We start from the raw sequence: 13746 nt of genomic DNA, 5'->3' as shown, positions 1-13746 counted from the left end.
TCGTTCGTTCGTTTGTTCGTTCAGTAACATAGTTTGAAGTTGATGGGAGTCCCTTTACGAAATGCGGGCTGCTAGTAATGACGCATATCAGTATACAGGTACAAGCAATATGACAGGAAACATACGAGAACGTGACAATAAGGGCGGATCGAGCGCTTGTGGCAGTTTCGAAACTTTTGTGGCACGCATTTGCAGTTTTCGTGCCATCTACTTTAGCCATGCGTGTGCCAGATATACATGCATGCCAATGTGCTCATTCAGTGCATATTCCACCTTTCAAATAGGAGCCACTGCTCTGAAAATATATAATGCCCCAAAATTGAGGCGGCGCACGTCTTTTCTATGCGAAGGGGCATGCTTCCAATTCTCAGAACAGTACCAGGCGCGCGATCAGCCCGCATCGCCACAGGCAAGCGTGGCATCTTTCATATTGCTTCTAGATATGCAGTTCGCATTCTTTCGCAGATTATAGAACAAGGTTACGACGAGAAAGGACGTTGTGTTTTCTGAGAGTAAAGTTTAAAAGCAGCCTAGTTGCATTTACTGCGACGTCATCTACCGCTGAACGCCCAAAGAAAAAGAATAAAAATCACAGGATAGCCACAAGTGTGTAACGCGAATATTTCAGCGTTTGCTTTTGTGTGACGAAGCAATGAGGGTTGTCCTCCAAGCGCACACCCGCAAGAAAGATTTAAGGTCATATTTTCAGCACAAAAGCGCAGCAGTGCACGGAACAAAACGACGGGCCGAAGAGCAGAAAGCACCAAACACAGCGCAGTTTCATCCCTATAAGAAAGCTGGGCGCTGGGGAAGCTTGCACCCATCCTTACCCAGCGGTGGGTAACGAACCAGCCACCTCCCGCCACCGAGTCGGACGCCCAAGCAACTAAGTCCTTTTCCTTGTCTCTCCTAAAAGCAGAGGGGCTTTCCCTTTCCCAATTTGAGGGGAATGGCAGGTGCCGCTGCGGCGGCCGACGCACAGCATCTACCACTCTGAAAAGAATGGGCGTTTCGGTTTATGTCCCGATCACGGCTGCGGCATCCTGAATCAGATTTTTGCATATTCGCTTTAGACGTAGCAAAGAAAGAAAATGTAAGCAACGTAGTAAATTCGACACACATCTATCAAAGACAAAACAACCGACTCGCGTCAATTGATGCCAACACAAATGTTGTTGCACGCTGTGGCTGCACTGCATGTCGAGCTGATTCATTGTAGCTGGCCGCAGATGGTGAAGAAAATACTCGCCGATGGTACTCGCAGATGATAAAGAAAATACCAGCGATGGCAAGAAAATAGGGTGGCGAGATCGAACCCGGCCACAGCGTCCGCGTTTAGATGGAGGCGAAGCGAAACAGGCGCCTAGGTGCTATGCGATGTCAGTGAACGTTAAGGATCTGCAGGTGGTCGAAATTATTCCGGAGACCTCCACTACGGCACCTCTTTCTCTCTTTCTTCTTTCATTACACCTTCCTCTCTTCCTTTAAGGCGCGGTTTGGGTGCCCTCCGAAATGTGTGACAATTACGGTGCCATTTTAAAAGTGGTTTTCATGGATAGAAACGACGTAATACTTGTCTCACATATCTCGGTGGGCACTCGAACCACGCCGTAGAAGACGAGAGGAAGGTGGGAGTGGAAGAAGAAAGAGAGAAAAGGGTGCCTTAGTTGAGTGCTCCGGAATAATTTCGAACACCTGGGGATTTTTAACGCGCACTGACATCGCAGGGCACACAGGCGCCTTTTGTGTTTCGCCTCCATCGAAATGCGGCTGCCGCGGTCGGGTTCCAACCCGGGCACTCCGTCCGAGCAGACGGCCGCCGTAACCACTGAGGCGCTAATTTCTGACTAATTTTCATCAAGCGGCCGTAGGACACACACAGCAAACCGACCGCCACCATTTTGGATAATCATATAAATTTCGGCCGTCTATATATATACGGGGACTGGCTTACCTCAATGTGGCGCCAGTTTCCCGGAAAACATTCGTACCAAAATTGTGATCAACTGTTTGTCGTACAGCGTTCCAGGTAGTGCCATACGATTTCTCGCCGCCTGTAGCTTACATGTATCAGTCAAGTTAGAGCCTAGCTTGCACAGGGATTAGAACAAACGACACATGCACTTTGTGTTGACAGTTGACAGTTATTTTATTTTCTTTTCTCACCATGCCCTTACCATGCGTTAGTGCCGTTAGTCGCACACGGTTGGTGGTGGTGAAAACATTTATTAAGAATGAACAGGAGGTATGTTTGGATCAGCCCCTAAGGGACCGATCCTTACAAACACTAGGTGGAGGTCCCTAGTATGGGACCGCAGTGGCGGTGGCCGCCACCCGGGCGCGCCCGACTAAGGCTTGTTGGGCCTGTAAGTCGTGGCAGCCGAGCAGGGTCGCCTCCCAGTCCTCCCGGGTTGGGTTGGGGAGGGGGGGAATAGCGGGATTGGAGGGGCAAGCCCACACCATGTGATAGGTGTCAGAAGACACTGCCCTACAGTGTGGGCAGCTGCCGCTAAAGGAGGGGTCAAAATGTTTTAGCGCTGCCGGGCACAGCAATGGTGCGGATGGTGGCACATGATTTCTTGTTGCAGATAGCATGTGTCTCTTTGCCAGGTTGGTGGCTATCTCGACACAGGTATTCGAACCTAGTGTCCGAGTGTTTCGCTCGTACGTTTGCAGATTCAGCGTCTGGAGCCGCGTCTTCGTTTTATTTCTGAGTGCGCAAAGTGCGTTGTCAAGGCTGAACGCTAAAGATGACAAACACATTCTTCCGCTTTCACAGAAAGTAAGTAGTGTTAAGTTCGCTCTGAATTTTTTTTTCTTTTCTCACAGCCGCAGCAATTTGGAAAGCCACTTTTGGATTCAACAGTTATGGTCTCATCTGCTTCGGCCTCCTCTTTGGAGCGGTCATGGCGGAACGGTGCCCCGACGACGAAGTGATTTTTGACATCCTTGGAACATTCACGCGTGGGCTGCTGCAGATAAGTCTGCTTCTGGCATGGTGAGCTCAACTTTGCCAACTAGAGCCACCCTGTTCTGACGGGGTCATTATAGCTGCATGTGCTTTCCAGCTATACAAATGCTTGCAGTTTCAGAACTAATGAGAACGCCACTTGTTCTCAGCCGTATTTATTGGAGACTACAGTATCATTCGTCGAGCTATTGCACACTCGTGATCTGGATCAGCGATCACTATCTGCTCTTAGACGACGTGCAGCGGTTGTAGATAACTCCCGGTTATCTACAACCATCGGGGTTGTACCATAGCGGTTATCTACAACCCTAGCGGTTATCTACAGCCCTAGCGGTTATCTACAAACATAGGGCTCTTCTACACTCTGATTCCGCAATTCCTGCATGACTGCGGAGGATTCGACAAATGCTTTCCCGTAATCTATTATGACTCCACAGGGAGTCCCAGCTAAATTTAGCCTTGGTTTAAAATATACAGCGGCACTCTAAGACGACGCCACTAAATGCATGTTGGTGGCTATCGTATGGAGCAAGTCAAGTTACTTTTGTATTCCGCTTGTATACATAGTCGAGATTCATTAACCAACTTCGCAAGCAATGAAGATATGCGAGGAGTCTCAACGAGAAAGTTGTACAGCGGTCCGCAAAACGTCAAAGAAACAGTTTCTAACTTTCCATCTATTACGTAGTTGCTTTTTTTCTCCCACTGCCGATAATACCACGTGACGTGTCCGCTTGCGCGCCACGATTGCAGTGCTCTCAGACGTTCCAATTACAAGTGATCAGCTCATATCGCCGGGTTATCACCGGATGGAAGCTGGTTAATTAATCTCGACTAATTATGCAATTAATCACAATATATAATATAGTGTCTTGCTCTATACAATAGCCGGCAAAATTCATTTAGTCGTGTCGTCTTTGAGTGTAGCGGCATACTTTTAAACACTGGCTTAAGTTAGCTGTATTGAAGAAGGTCGTCGCTGCGCTGTTTTCTACTTCTTCACTATGCACCAACTCGCTCAGTTTTCGGTTCCTCTGCAGTTAGCAGTAACACCGTGTATAGAAGGGTTGGTTGTATTCTGCGCAGTTCGCTATTGCCTGATCGGTAGTACGAATATGGTCTACTGCCGACTAGCCTTTATGAAAGCTTGCCTGATCATTTGGTTTATTGCAGTATAAGGTTGTCCTCTCTCAATTAAATAAGATTAGTTAGCGTTCTTCCAAGCTTCTGGTCCGCTCGCCGTCTGTAAGGAGATAACGCCACCCAGCGTCGTTCGTGAGGAGAAGAAGAAAAAGCACGAGGAGCGCGTGCGGAGGGGAACGCCGGGACAGGTCGAAGAGGATTAGGTGGCAGAGAAGAGAAGAGCGTGGTGGACGACGGACGTGGACGAGTTCTGCTGGCTCCCCGAGTTCCGGGCTTGGGCCTCAGCCGCAGACGTCCGGGCCACCAGACCTGGACATCCATCGTCGAGAGCCTCAACCACCAGGCCCAGGCGCCACTCTTCTCCATCCATCCGTCAGCTGCTCCACACAGGCCGCCTCTGATGCCTACGTGGCCTTTCCGGGATACCAGACCTGGGAACAGTGCTGGGAGCCACAGACGCCGACGCTGCGGTAGCGTTGCATCGACATTGGAACGCCCAGAGACTCCCTGACTGCCCGACACCCAGCCAGTCCTCCCCGCTCGTTGCTCGAATGAGAGACAAGTAGTGTGACTTTCCCTTTTGACTTTCTTTTTACTGTATTTTTCGTAAGCACTATGTTCTGTTCCCCCGTGTATTTTTCCCGTGTGTTGTTGCGTTGCTGTCTTGTTCCTTTCCTTTTTTCACTCTCATACTGAAATTGGTTTCCTTTCCTATAAAAGCCGCCTCGTTTATTGTTTGTCCTTTTGTGTTTGGGTAAAATAAGACCTGAAATCTCACAGATCCTCACACCGTCATAGGCATTGCGTATTGTTACGGATTGGGATAGCACAGGAATACACGAACTCAGGATTCTGCGGCAAATCGCTGACTAACTGTCCTTATATTTCATCTTCTCGCATTCACGCGGTAGTGTCGCCCTTAGTTACCGTGTTTCTTGCGGTGCGGCCTCTTTGTCCTGTTTTGCGGTTACATACTACCACTGAGGGGGGGGGGGGGGGGGGCGGAGAGCGAAAACAGGGAACGCACCAAATGTTTCCGAACACGCACATACAAGAAAAGACAGAAAACTCCCAATCCAAGTGCTAATCAGGGGAGACCATCCGATGTTCATCAGGCCCTCAAGTCATGCCGTCCCACGGGAGGCAGACCACAGTGCGGTGGGACCCGTTCGACCTGCTACAGTGATCGCTTTTGAAATCGTTGGCCTAGGGCGACGGGAATTGTTGGCTGTGTAGTTTTCTCATCAGTATCAAGTGCTCCAGATGCACGATGCGGCCGCATTTGTTATGCTCGCCCCACAAGCAGCTAGTTTTTGCCTGGCGCTTGACCACCCAGTGGCTGTGGTGGTCGTCCTGATTCTACGTGCCCGTCACCAACTGCTGCACGCTGCCCTCCGAGCAGCAGCCACTGTGCGAGTGCAGTCGCACGTCCATGCGCCGGCTCAACAGCTTGGTCAATCAGCCGCATATCACTTACCGGTAGTGGGATTGAACCTGGGCATCGGTGACCCGATCGCACAGCAAGTCAACAAGCACAATCCACCAACAGCTCTGCGGGTTCACCATTGCGCCAACAGAACACTGCCGAGATATGATCGATTGTGGGCTTGCCAACGGCGCGCTGGCGTACATGGAGACGGACTCAGACGGAAGAGTCGACGATGATCCACAGCTACAAGGAACTTTCGGCGGTTAGTGCACATTGCGTGGCACTCCCTTTATGGGACGGCTTTCCGTGAGGAAGGCAAAGCGCTTCATGTTAGAAACATGCTTAGGAAAAATGCGGTGCACACCACGCGGGCGGTGCACGGGCAGGTCATCGAGGCGCATGTCATGGGGCCGAGCTGGGCAACTACACAATACAGGCCGCGGTATCGGGTCAATAGGCTTCGCAGCACGGCCAATACCGTGGATGCCGCGGGGAACAAGGAGCAAGTCGCCGGGTCGGAACAAGGGAAGTGGTGGAGCTGGCTGCTTGGCCGCTTGCACTCACGCATTAGCCTTGAAAAGGCGGCACTGAGCGTCGAGGAGGGCGTGGCGAAGCCATTGGGCGAAGTCTGACTCTACACACAACCTTTGCCAATGTGGCGGGGCGATCCATCATAGCGACCTCCGGCACCTGCCTAGACCTCACGCAGCGAGGCTGTGGCGGAGCCATTCTCATCCCAGTTGGAAGTAGCTAACACTATACTACAACACCAAAGCAGGTGATGCTGCCTGTCGAGGCAGCGGGCCTCAGGACCTGTGTCCACAAGGCGAGGTCTGTCACAAAGACCCATGTGCAGTGTGCACAGTCGTCCAGCGCCTCTGAAGAGGCGCTGGATAAAAAAACACACACAAAGAAACATGCCCCGAACCAGGGTGCCAATCTGAACAGTTTCTCACTGCACATACATGAACGTAGATGGCTTTCATAACACATTGGAACTACGGGGGACTTTTAAATAACTTAATTGAAATAAAGGACTTCTTAACTTCATTCTCTACTGTCGCTCTGTGCCTGCAGGAAACTAACCTAGGTCCCTTGCTTGCAAATATAATAAAAATATAAGGTATTCCGACATGACCAAGAGCATGCAAAAGGGCTATCGGGGGGGGCGTAGACATTGTCGTGCAAAGTGGTATAGCAGCCCGTGAAGTGAAACTTGGAACTAAATTGGAGGTTTTAGCAGCCACTCTACTTACGTATAAAACTATTATAGTGTGTCTTGTATACGTCGAGCCGCACCTGAAAGTTACCCACACAGAGTCAGAAAACCTTCAAGCGCAACTACCAAACACTTATCTGGTAGGTGGCAATTTTCATGGATATTGCTGTTTCTGGGGAACAGAAAAAACAGACACCAGATGTAACATATAGAGGATCTTATTCTTAGCAGTCATATTTTTGTTAAACTCTGGTAAAAGTACATACTCCTCCCCAACCTCGGGGAAAATCAGCTGTTCAGACTTGTCTTCTACTTAATGGCTTGTTTTTAACGATGTTAAATGTCATGTCATCGGCAACCCATATTGCAGCGATCACCTTCCGGTATTAAACAGTTCAACACCTCCACCACAAATAATCCCATCAAAATCGCGGCGTTGGAAGCTTCATTTAAGAAACTTGCAACTTTTTAGAACAAAACCCACTTTAGAAAAAATAGCTTTAGAGAATCTTAACATCGTCGATATAAATAAAAAGTTCACAATTTTTATTCGAGCTGCCACACACTTAAATATTCCTCAGTATTTTGGAGTGGTGCGACAAAACCACAAAGTGTGGTGGACACAAGACTACAAGGAAGCACAAAAAAGGCAGAAACAAAGTAAGGCATGAAGTTGGGTAGTTGGTTCTTGGAATCAGTCCTAATAAAACTGCGCGAAGAAGACGGGACAGCAAGAAGAGGCACGAACAGGAACACACAAAGCGCAGTTTTGCGCTTTGTGTGTTCCTGTTCGTACCTCCTCTTGTTGACGAAGTATGAGGTATATTTGGCAGGCACCCCACACAGATCAACCTCGTAAATTTAAAAACAGAGCTGTAGCTCGGTATTTCCGTCGTAGCGCCGAGAAAGCACCATGTCAAAGTTGCATCTCATCTATAAACAGCCAGGTCGTATCAAACAAATATAACAAGTATAAGGGAACAGGCAGACATATTAGGGGAGCACTCACATCAGTTTGAGTTCCTCACACTACACGCACGTTTTTAAGATACAAAAATCATAGCCGAGAAACAAAGGCTCCCAACTAGTGGCAGCACATATGAACCATACAACAGTCTCTTCCCACTCCCACAAATAGAGCGCTATCTGCCGGAAAAGTGGCTGCTCCGGGGCTTGGTGCACTACACTAGTCAATGCTCGCTCATCTTTCCCTGGCACCTTTAGAATTTTTAACAAAATACTGATACTAGGGAGAGTACCTGAGAATTGAAAGAAAGCTATTATTGCACCGTTTCTTAAAGCTGGCAAACCACCAACCTCCCGAAGCACTTCTAGACCTATAGCCCTTACGAGTTCCCTAGCTAAATCCTCTGAAAGTGTCCTGACTATAAGATGATTGACTTTTGTCCTTGAATCACACGAACTACTTAAAATCTATCAACGTGGTTTTGTTTGCCTAGCTGTCTTTTTCGACCTGGAGAAGGTATAAGATCGCATAAGAAAAGGCATAAGGGAAAGTTTGACATTCTTCAGGGCACGGCACTCGCCTGTGGGACAGCATGGCTAAACGCCTTCTGCTGGTTTTGCAGGTCGTGTCGTGGTTTTCGGATGCGACAACGAACACTTCACATGGGCTACCACTGAACCTGCCAGATCATCTAGAAAGCAGCGTGACACAAGATGCAACTGCCTGCGTACTACCCGTGCACGCATTCCCGCTTGCTCATCTGGAAAACGTGACGGTGGAACTACGTTTTGCCGAGAAGAAACACCACCGGACAATTACGTCATCTACAGCGGATCTACAAAAGCGGCAGTCCTGCGCGGGCCTCTTCAGAGGGCACGGCACTCGCCTGTGGGACAGCATGGCTAAACTTCTGCTGGTTTTGCAGGTCGTGTCGTGGTTTTCGGATGCGACAACGAACACTTCACATGGGCTACCACTGAACCTGCCAGATCATCTAGAAAGCAGCGTGACACAAGATGCAACTGCCTGCGTACTACCCGTGCACGCATTCCCGCTTGCTCATCTGGAAAACGTGACGGTGGAACTACGTTTTGCCGAGAAGAAACACCACCGGACAATTACGTCATCTACAGCGGATCTACAAAAGCGGCAGTCCTGCGCGGGCCTCTTCAGAGGGCACGGCACTCGCCTGTGGGACAGCATGGCTAAACGCCTTCTGCTGGTTTTCCAGGTTAGTTCCTGGCATAATGTTCATTCTAACAGAAATGACAATAGATTTGTAGTAGTCCTGCCGTGCCCTCGCAGGTGTCGCGCAATTTTGAGTGATTGCTGGACAGTGTTGTTGTTGCTGTTGACGTCGGGTGATATTGAGGAGAATCCGGGGCCTACAACAGAGGAATACTTGCAGATGATTGTTAAGAATCAGGCAGACACGGATCGCAAATTGAAAGCTATTCAAGACGAAATCGGTGAGCTGAATGCAAGGACGGAAGGGTTATCGGACTTTCTAGCGGCATTCAAGGAAATGAGCACAAGAATTGATAACCTTGAGTCTATCATCAAAGAGCAAGCTAAAAAGTTAGTGGAATTTGAAAGCCGCGGCCGGCGTAACAATCTTTTAGTTTTTGGGCTCCCTGAACAAGCCACTGAGTCAGAGTTAGATCTGAGAAAAGCGGTTGTAGACAACATTTTCCACAAGGATCTTGGTGTTCAGATTACTTCAGTCGAAAGAATTCATCGCCTAGGAAGAAAGAAAACAGGAGCTACTAGACCAGTAATTATGAAATTCTATGATTCCAGGGAAAAAGACAGCGTTCTTAAAAACTGCCACAAACTTAAAGGCACGTCTGTTAGCGTCAGCAATGACTACGCAAAAGATATTGTACAAGTTCGGAGGAATTTGTGGCAGTCTGCTGCTGTCGAACGATCTAACGGACAAAAGGTATCGCTGGTTCTCGATAAACTGAAGATAGATGACCGTCTGTACTCTTGGGATGACACTCGAAACGAGCGTTTGCTCTGCCGGACCCAACGTAAGGGTGCTCGAAACACCCACAACGGATCGGAGACAGCAGATGACAGCCATAATGGGTCACCTTCCAGAAGTGAAAGTAATTCATAGCTCAGGATAGTTCTGTTGAATGCTCGCAGCATTCTTAACAAGGTCACAGAATTGGAATTTTTATTGCTCTCAGAGAACCCGCATGTCGTTTGCATAACGGAAACATGGCTCAACAGTGATGTTTCTTCTGATTGCATTGTTCCTCCCGGCTACACAATGCTCAGATGGGATCGAGATTCCCGTGGGGGTGGTGTGGCCATTATTGTGAAGTCATCGCTCTCAGTTTCCACGATTACGAGCGAAATGCCGGAGTCAGTGTGGTGTAAAATTATGTTTTCTGGTGCTGCGTACGTCATAGGAGCAATTTACAGGCCACCGAATACTTCACCCGATTTTCTCGATAAGTTAAATGAGTTTCTTTTCAGTCATGTAACTAGGAGCACCCGCCTAATAATGACTGGCGATTTCAACTTGCCACATATTGATTGGGGATTGACTACGCCTGGGCATACAGAAATTTCTAGCGCGGAAAAATTGCTGGATATTGCTTTCTTTTACAATTTGAGACAAGTAGTTGGACAACCTACACGGATATCGCCTCAGTCACAGTCATTACTAGACTTGGTGTTCCTCTCAAATAATGTAGGAGATATTGAAACAAATGTCACCGATGGAATATCTGATCACAAAATTATTTTCGTGAAAGTGATTACTTCTGTAAACGTTCCTGCGGAACCTATGGTTCGAGTAGAAATCAAAGAGTACGGGAAGGCCGATGATACATCCATCCTGGATTACCTGGAAACTTGTTTTGATGAATTTGAAAGTGCCTCTGAAAATGCATCAGTTGAATGGTTATGGCAGCGTCTTAAAGTTATCATCAGTACTTGTGTCGACCGGTACGTTCCAACTAGAGTTAAGAAAACAAAGCAGCGCAACCCATGGGTCACCAGGGATATCATTCACGCGAAACGGAAGTTGAAAAGATTGCGTAGAAAGAAAGCCGACTTCAACGACATACAGGTTTTACGTCCAAAAATAAAAATGTTGCTATCGGCTGCAAAAGAAAGATTTTTCAATCACACTCTTAGTGGTTTTCTGCGAAATTCTCCAGAGAAATTTTGGCGCTATCTTGATAAAAGAAAGGAAAGAGTAAAGCAGGTGACAGTGGGAGCCGAACTTATTGCAGATAAAACGAATATGGCCGACCACTTCAATAAATATTTCCAATCTGTATTCGCAAGAAACACGAGCCAAAGCGACGCACACGACGAAGCACATTCTCGTGAAACGTCTATCGATGCTATCAGCTTTACTCAAAGCGGCGTGTTTCAGCAGCTGATAGAATTGGACGAAAAAAAAGCTATCGGCCCGGATGGAATACCTACATGCTTCTTGAAACGGTATGCTGAATGGATGTCCTTCTACTTGGTAATTATATTCCGAAAATCACTCGTAACTCATTATCTGCCACAAGACTGGCGCACTGCCATTGTTATACCCGTATTTAAAAGTGGCAATCGCACACTTATGAACAACTATCGGCCTGTGTCACTTACTTCAATCTGCTGTAAGGTAATGGAACATGTTATTGCGAAACATATTATCATTTTTTTGGAAACAAATGGACTACTTTCTGAATGTCAGCATGGCTTCCGTCGAGGGTTTTCAACGGTGACACAGTTAATTGAGACAATACATGACCTTTCTAAAGCTATAGATGACCGGGGACAGATTGATGTTATTTGTGTAGATTTTGAAAAAGCCTTTGATAAGGTTCCTCATGACAAATTACTCCTGAAAGTGCGAAGGGCTGGCATTAATGGAGACATCCTTAGATGGATAGAAGCGTACTTGGCGAAACGCAAACAGGCGGTACGTGTTGACAATTGCGAGTCTGGCTTTTTGGATGTGTATTCTGGTGTACCACAGGGTTCTGTGCTGGGGCCATTGCTATTTCTAGTTTATATCAATGACGTAGTATGTGCAGTTGGAAATTCTGTTAAACTGAAACTATTTGCGGATGATTGCCTCATTTATGCACCTGTCACATGTGAAGGAGATCAGATTAACATTAACCAAAACCTGCAGGCTTTTGCTCTTTGGTGTGAGAAATGGGAAATGAAAATCAACTTCAATAAGACCACATTTACCCATATAACTAACAAACGAAATATAATTTCTTTTCAGTACAGTATTGCAGGTCACGATTTGGTTAATGTTAGTACGTTCAAGTATCTGGGGGTGTCAATTTCTCACAACCTAAGTTGGCACAATCATGTCTAAAATGTTTGTGCGGTGGCACATAGAAAACTGTGTTTTCTAAGAGGAAAGTTGGGGAGAGCAACGAAAGATGTCAAACTTTTAGCATACAAATCTCTCATCCGGCCTTCCCTAGAATATGCACCTGTAGTATGGTCTCCTCGGCAGAAGATTCTTTCAACGGAAATAGAAAAGATTCAAAGACGTGCAGCGAGATTTATTTGTTCAAAATACAGGAAAACAGATTCGGTAACGGAGATGTTAAACTCATGTAGTCTAGAAACATTAGAAAAAAGACGTAAAAGGCAGAGATTAAAAATACTTTACCAAATCATTCACGGAGAAATTAACATCAATAAAGAAAAATATCTGCAGCCTCCAGGTAGACTAAGCTCCCGCCTTAACCACCACAAAGCAATTCGGCCATACTTGACACGAACTAACGTCTTTCGCTGCTCATTCTTTCCGGATGCTATTGAGCACTGGAATAAACTGCCCGCTCACGTTGCTGAGTCTACAGGTGTAGCGGCATTCTTGAATGCACTTGGGGATTCCGTCTAGGCATGGGATTCTTGTAGATGGGCGCGTAACTGATTGTCCAATATTGCTTTTTGTATAGCAGCAGGTTCTACAGTGGTGTGAACTGTATTGCGTTTCAATGCTCTCTTGTATTGTATGCTCAAAGAAGCTTGTTCATTCATGGTTATATGTGCATTTCTTTGTCTCTTCACTTTCCCTCCCTGTAATGACCCTCAAATGAGGGTTGACAGTATTCATAAATAAATAAAATAAATAAATATTGCAGGACGCGGCATCCGTGGTAGGATGTTAAACAGCCTAAATCATTTCCTGTCGAACAGCTGATTTCAAGTACGCCTGGGATCAACCCTTTCCAAGAACTTTGTTCAAGGGAATAGGGTTCCTCAGAGGTGCATTTTAAGCACAACACTCTTTGTTGTAAAAATGAATTACATAAGCAAAATCATCCCAAAGTCCATTATATATTCAGTCTATGTCCATCATCTTCAAATAGTTTGCATGTCCTTTAATGTAGCAACATGTGAGAGACAAATGCAGCTGACAATAAACAAACTAGGGACATGGGCAAGCAAAATTAGATTCCAAGTCTCCAGGCAGAAAGCAGTGGGTGCTTTGCTCTCACTAAAACGAGGCCTACAATCTGACCGCACCTTGCACCTAAACAAAACCCAACTACTATAAAAATTGAAATACAATTTCTAGGCATTACATTTGACAAAAAGTAACATTTCTACCTCAAATTAATGCTCACAAACAAAAAGCTACCCAACCCTGGAACATACTTAATGCACTCTCCCAAAAACACTAGGGTTCAAATAGGACATGTCTTTTTGATATTTTTTTCGCTCTGTAGTGCGCTGTACCTTAAATTATGACTATATAAATTATAGGTCAGCCAGACCATTGTAACTTAAATGACTACATCGAATACATTACTTAGGTTAGTGTATATGCACTGGTACACACAAAACTTCTCCCATAAATAGACGTTATGTAGAAACCAACGAACCATCACTTACGGACAGGACCGCCATGCTCACATGCTCGTACATTCTAAAAATTCGTTCACCGCAGAAGCATATATGTTACCCCATCGCTACAAAGAGCCCATCTCGAGCACAATTTAACCACAAGCCGCAAGCTCCCTGGCCAC

At 46.6% G+C, this 13746-nt stretch overlaps 1 protein-coding gene across 1 annotated transcript in view; it reads left to right on the top strand.

The window, feature by feature from the left end:
- Positions 1–2833: 2833 nt before the first annotated feature.
- The window catches only part of LOC149345283 (excitatory amino acid transporter 3-like), a 126571-nt gene continuing 115658 nt past the window's right edge, over positions 2834–13746 (top strand). The window contains exon 1 of the mRNA XM_089542742.1: positions 2834–2998. Coding sequence (XP_089398868.1) covers positions 2907–2998 — 92 coding nt within the window. The 5' untranslated portion in view covers positions 2834–2906. The remainder of the gene's footprint in view (positions 2999–13746) is intronic.

The sequence above is a fragment of the Amblyomma mixtum genome, chromosome 5, assembly GCF_055824585.1.
Source record: "Amblyomma mixtum isolate Tamu chromosome 5, ASM5582458v1, whole genome shotgun sequence".
In the NCBI taxonomy this organism is placed as follows: Eukaryota; Metazoa; Arthropoda; class Arachnida; order Ixodida; family Ixodidae; genus Amblyomma; species Amblyomma mixtum.
The sequence above is the reverse complement of the archived record's forward strand: the minus strand, read 5'-3'. Positions and strand labels throughout refer to the sequence as shown.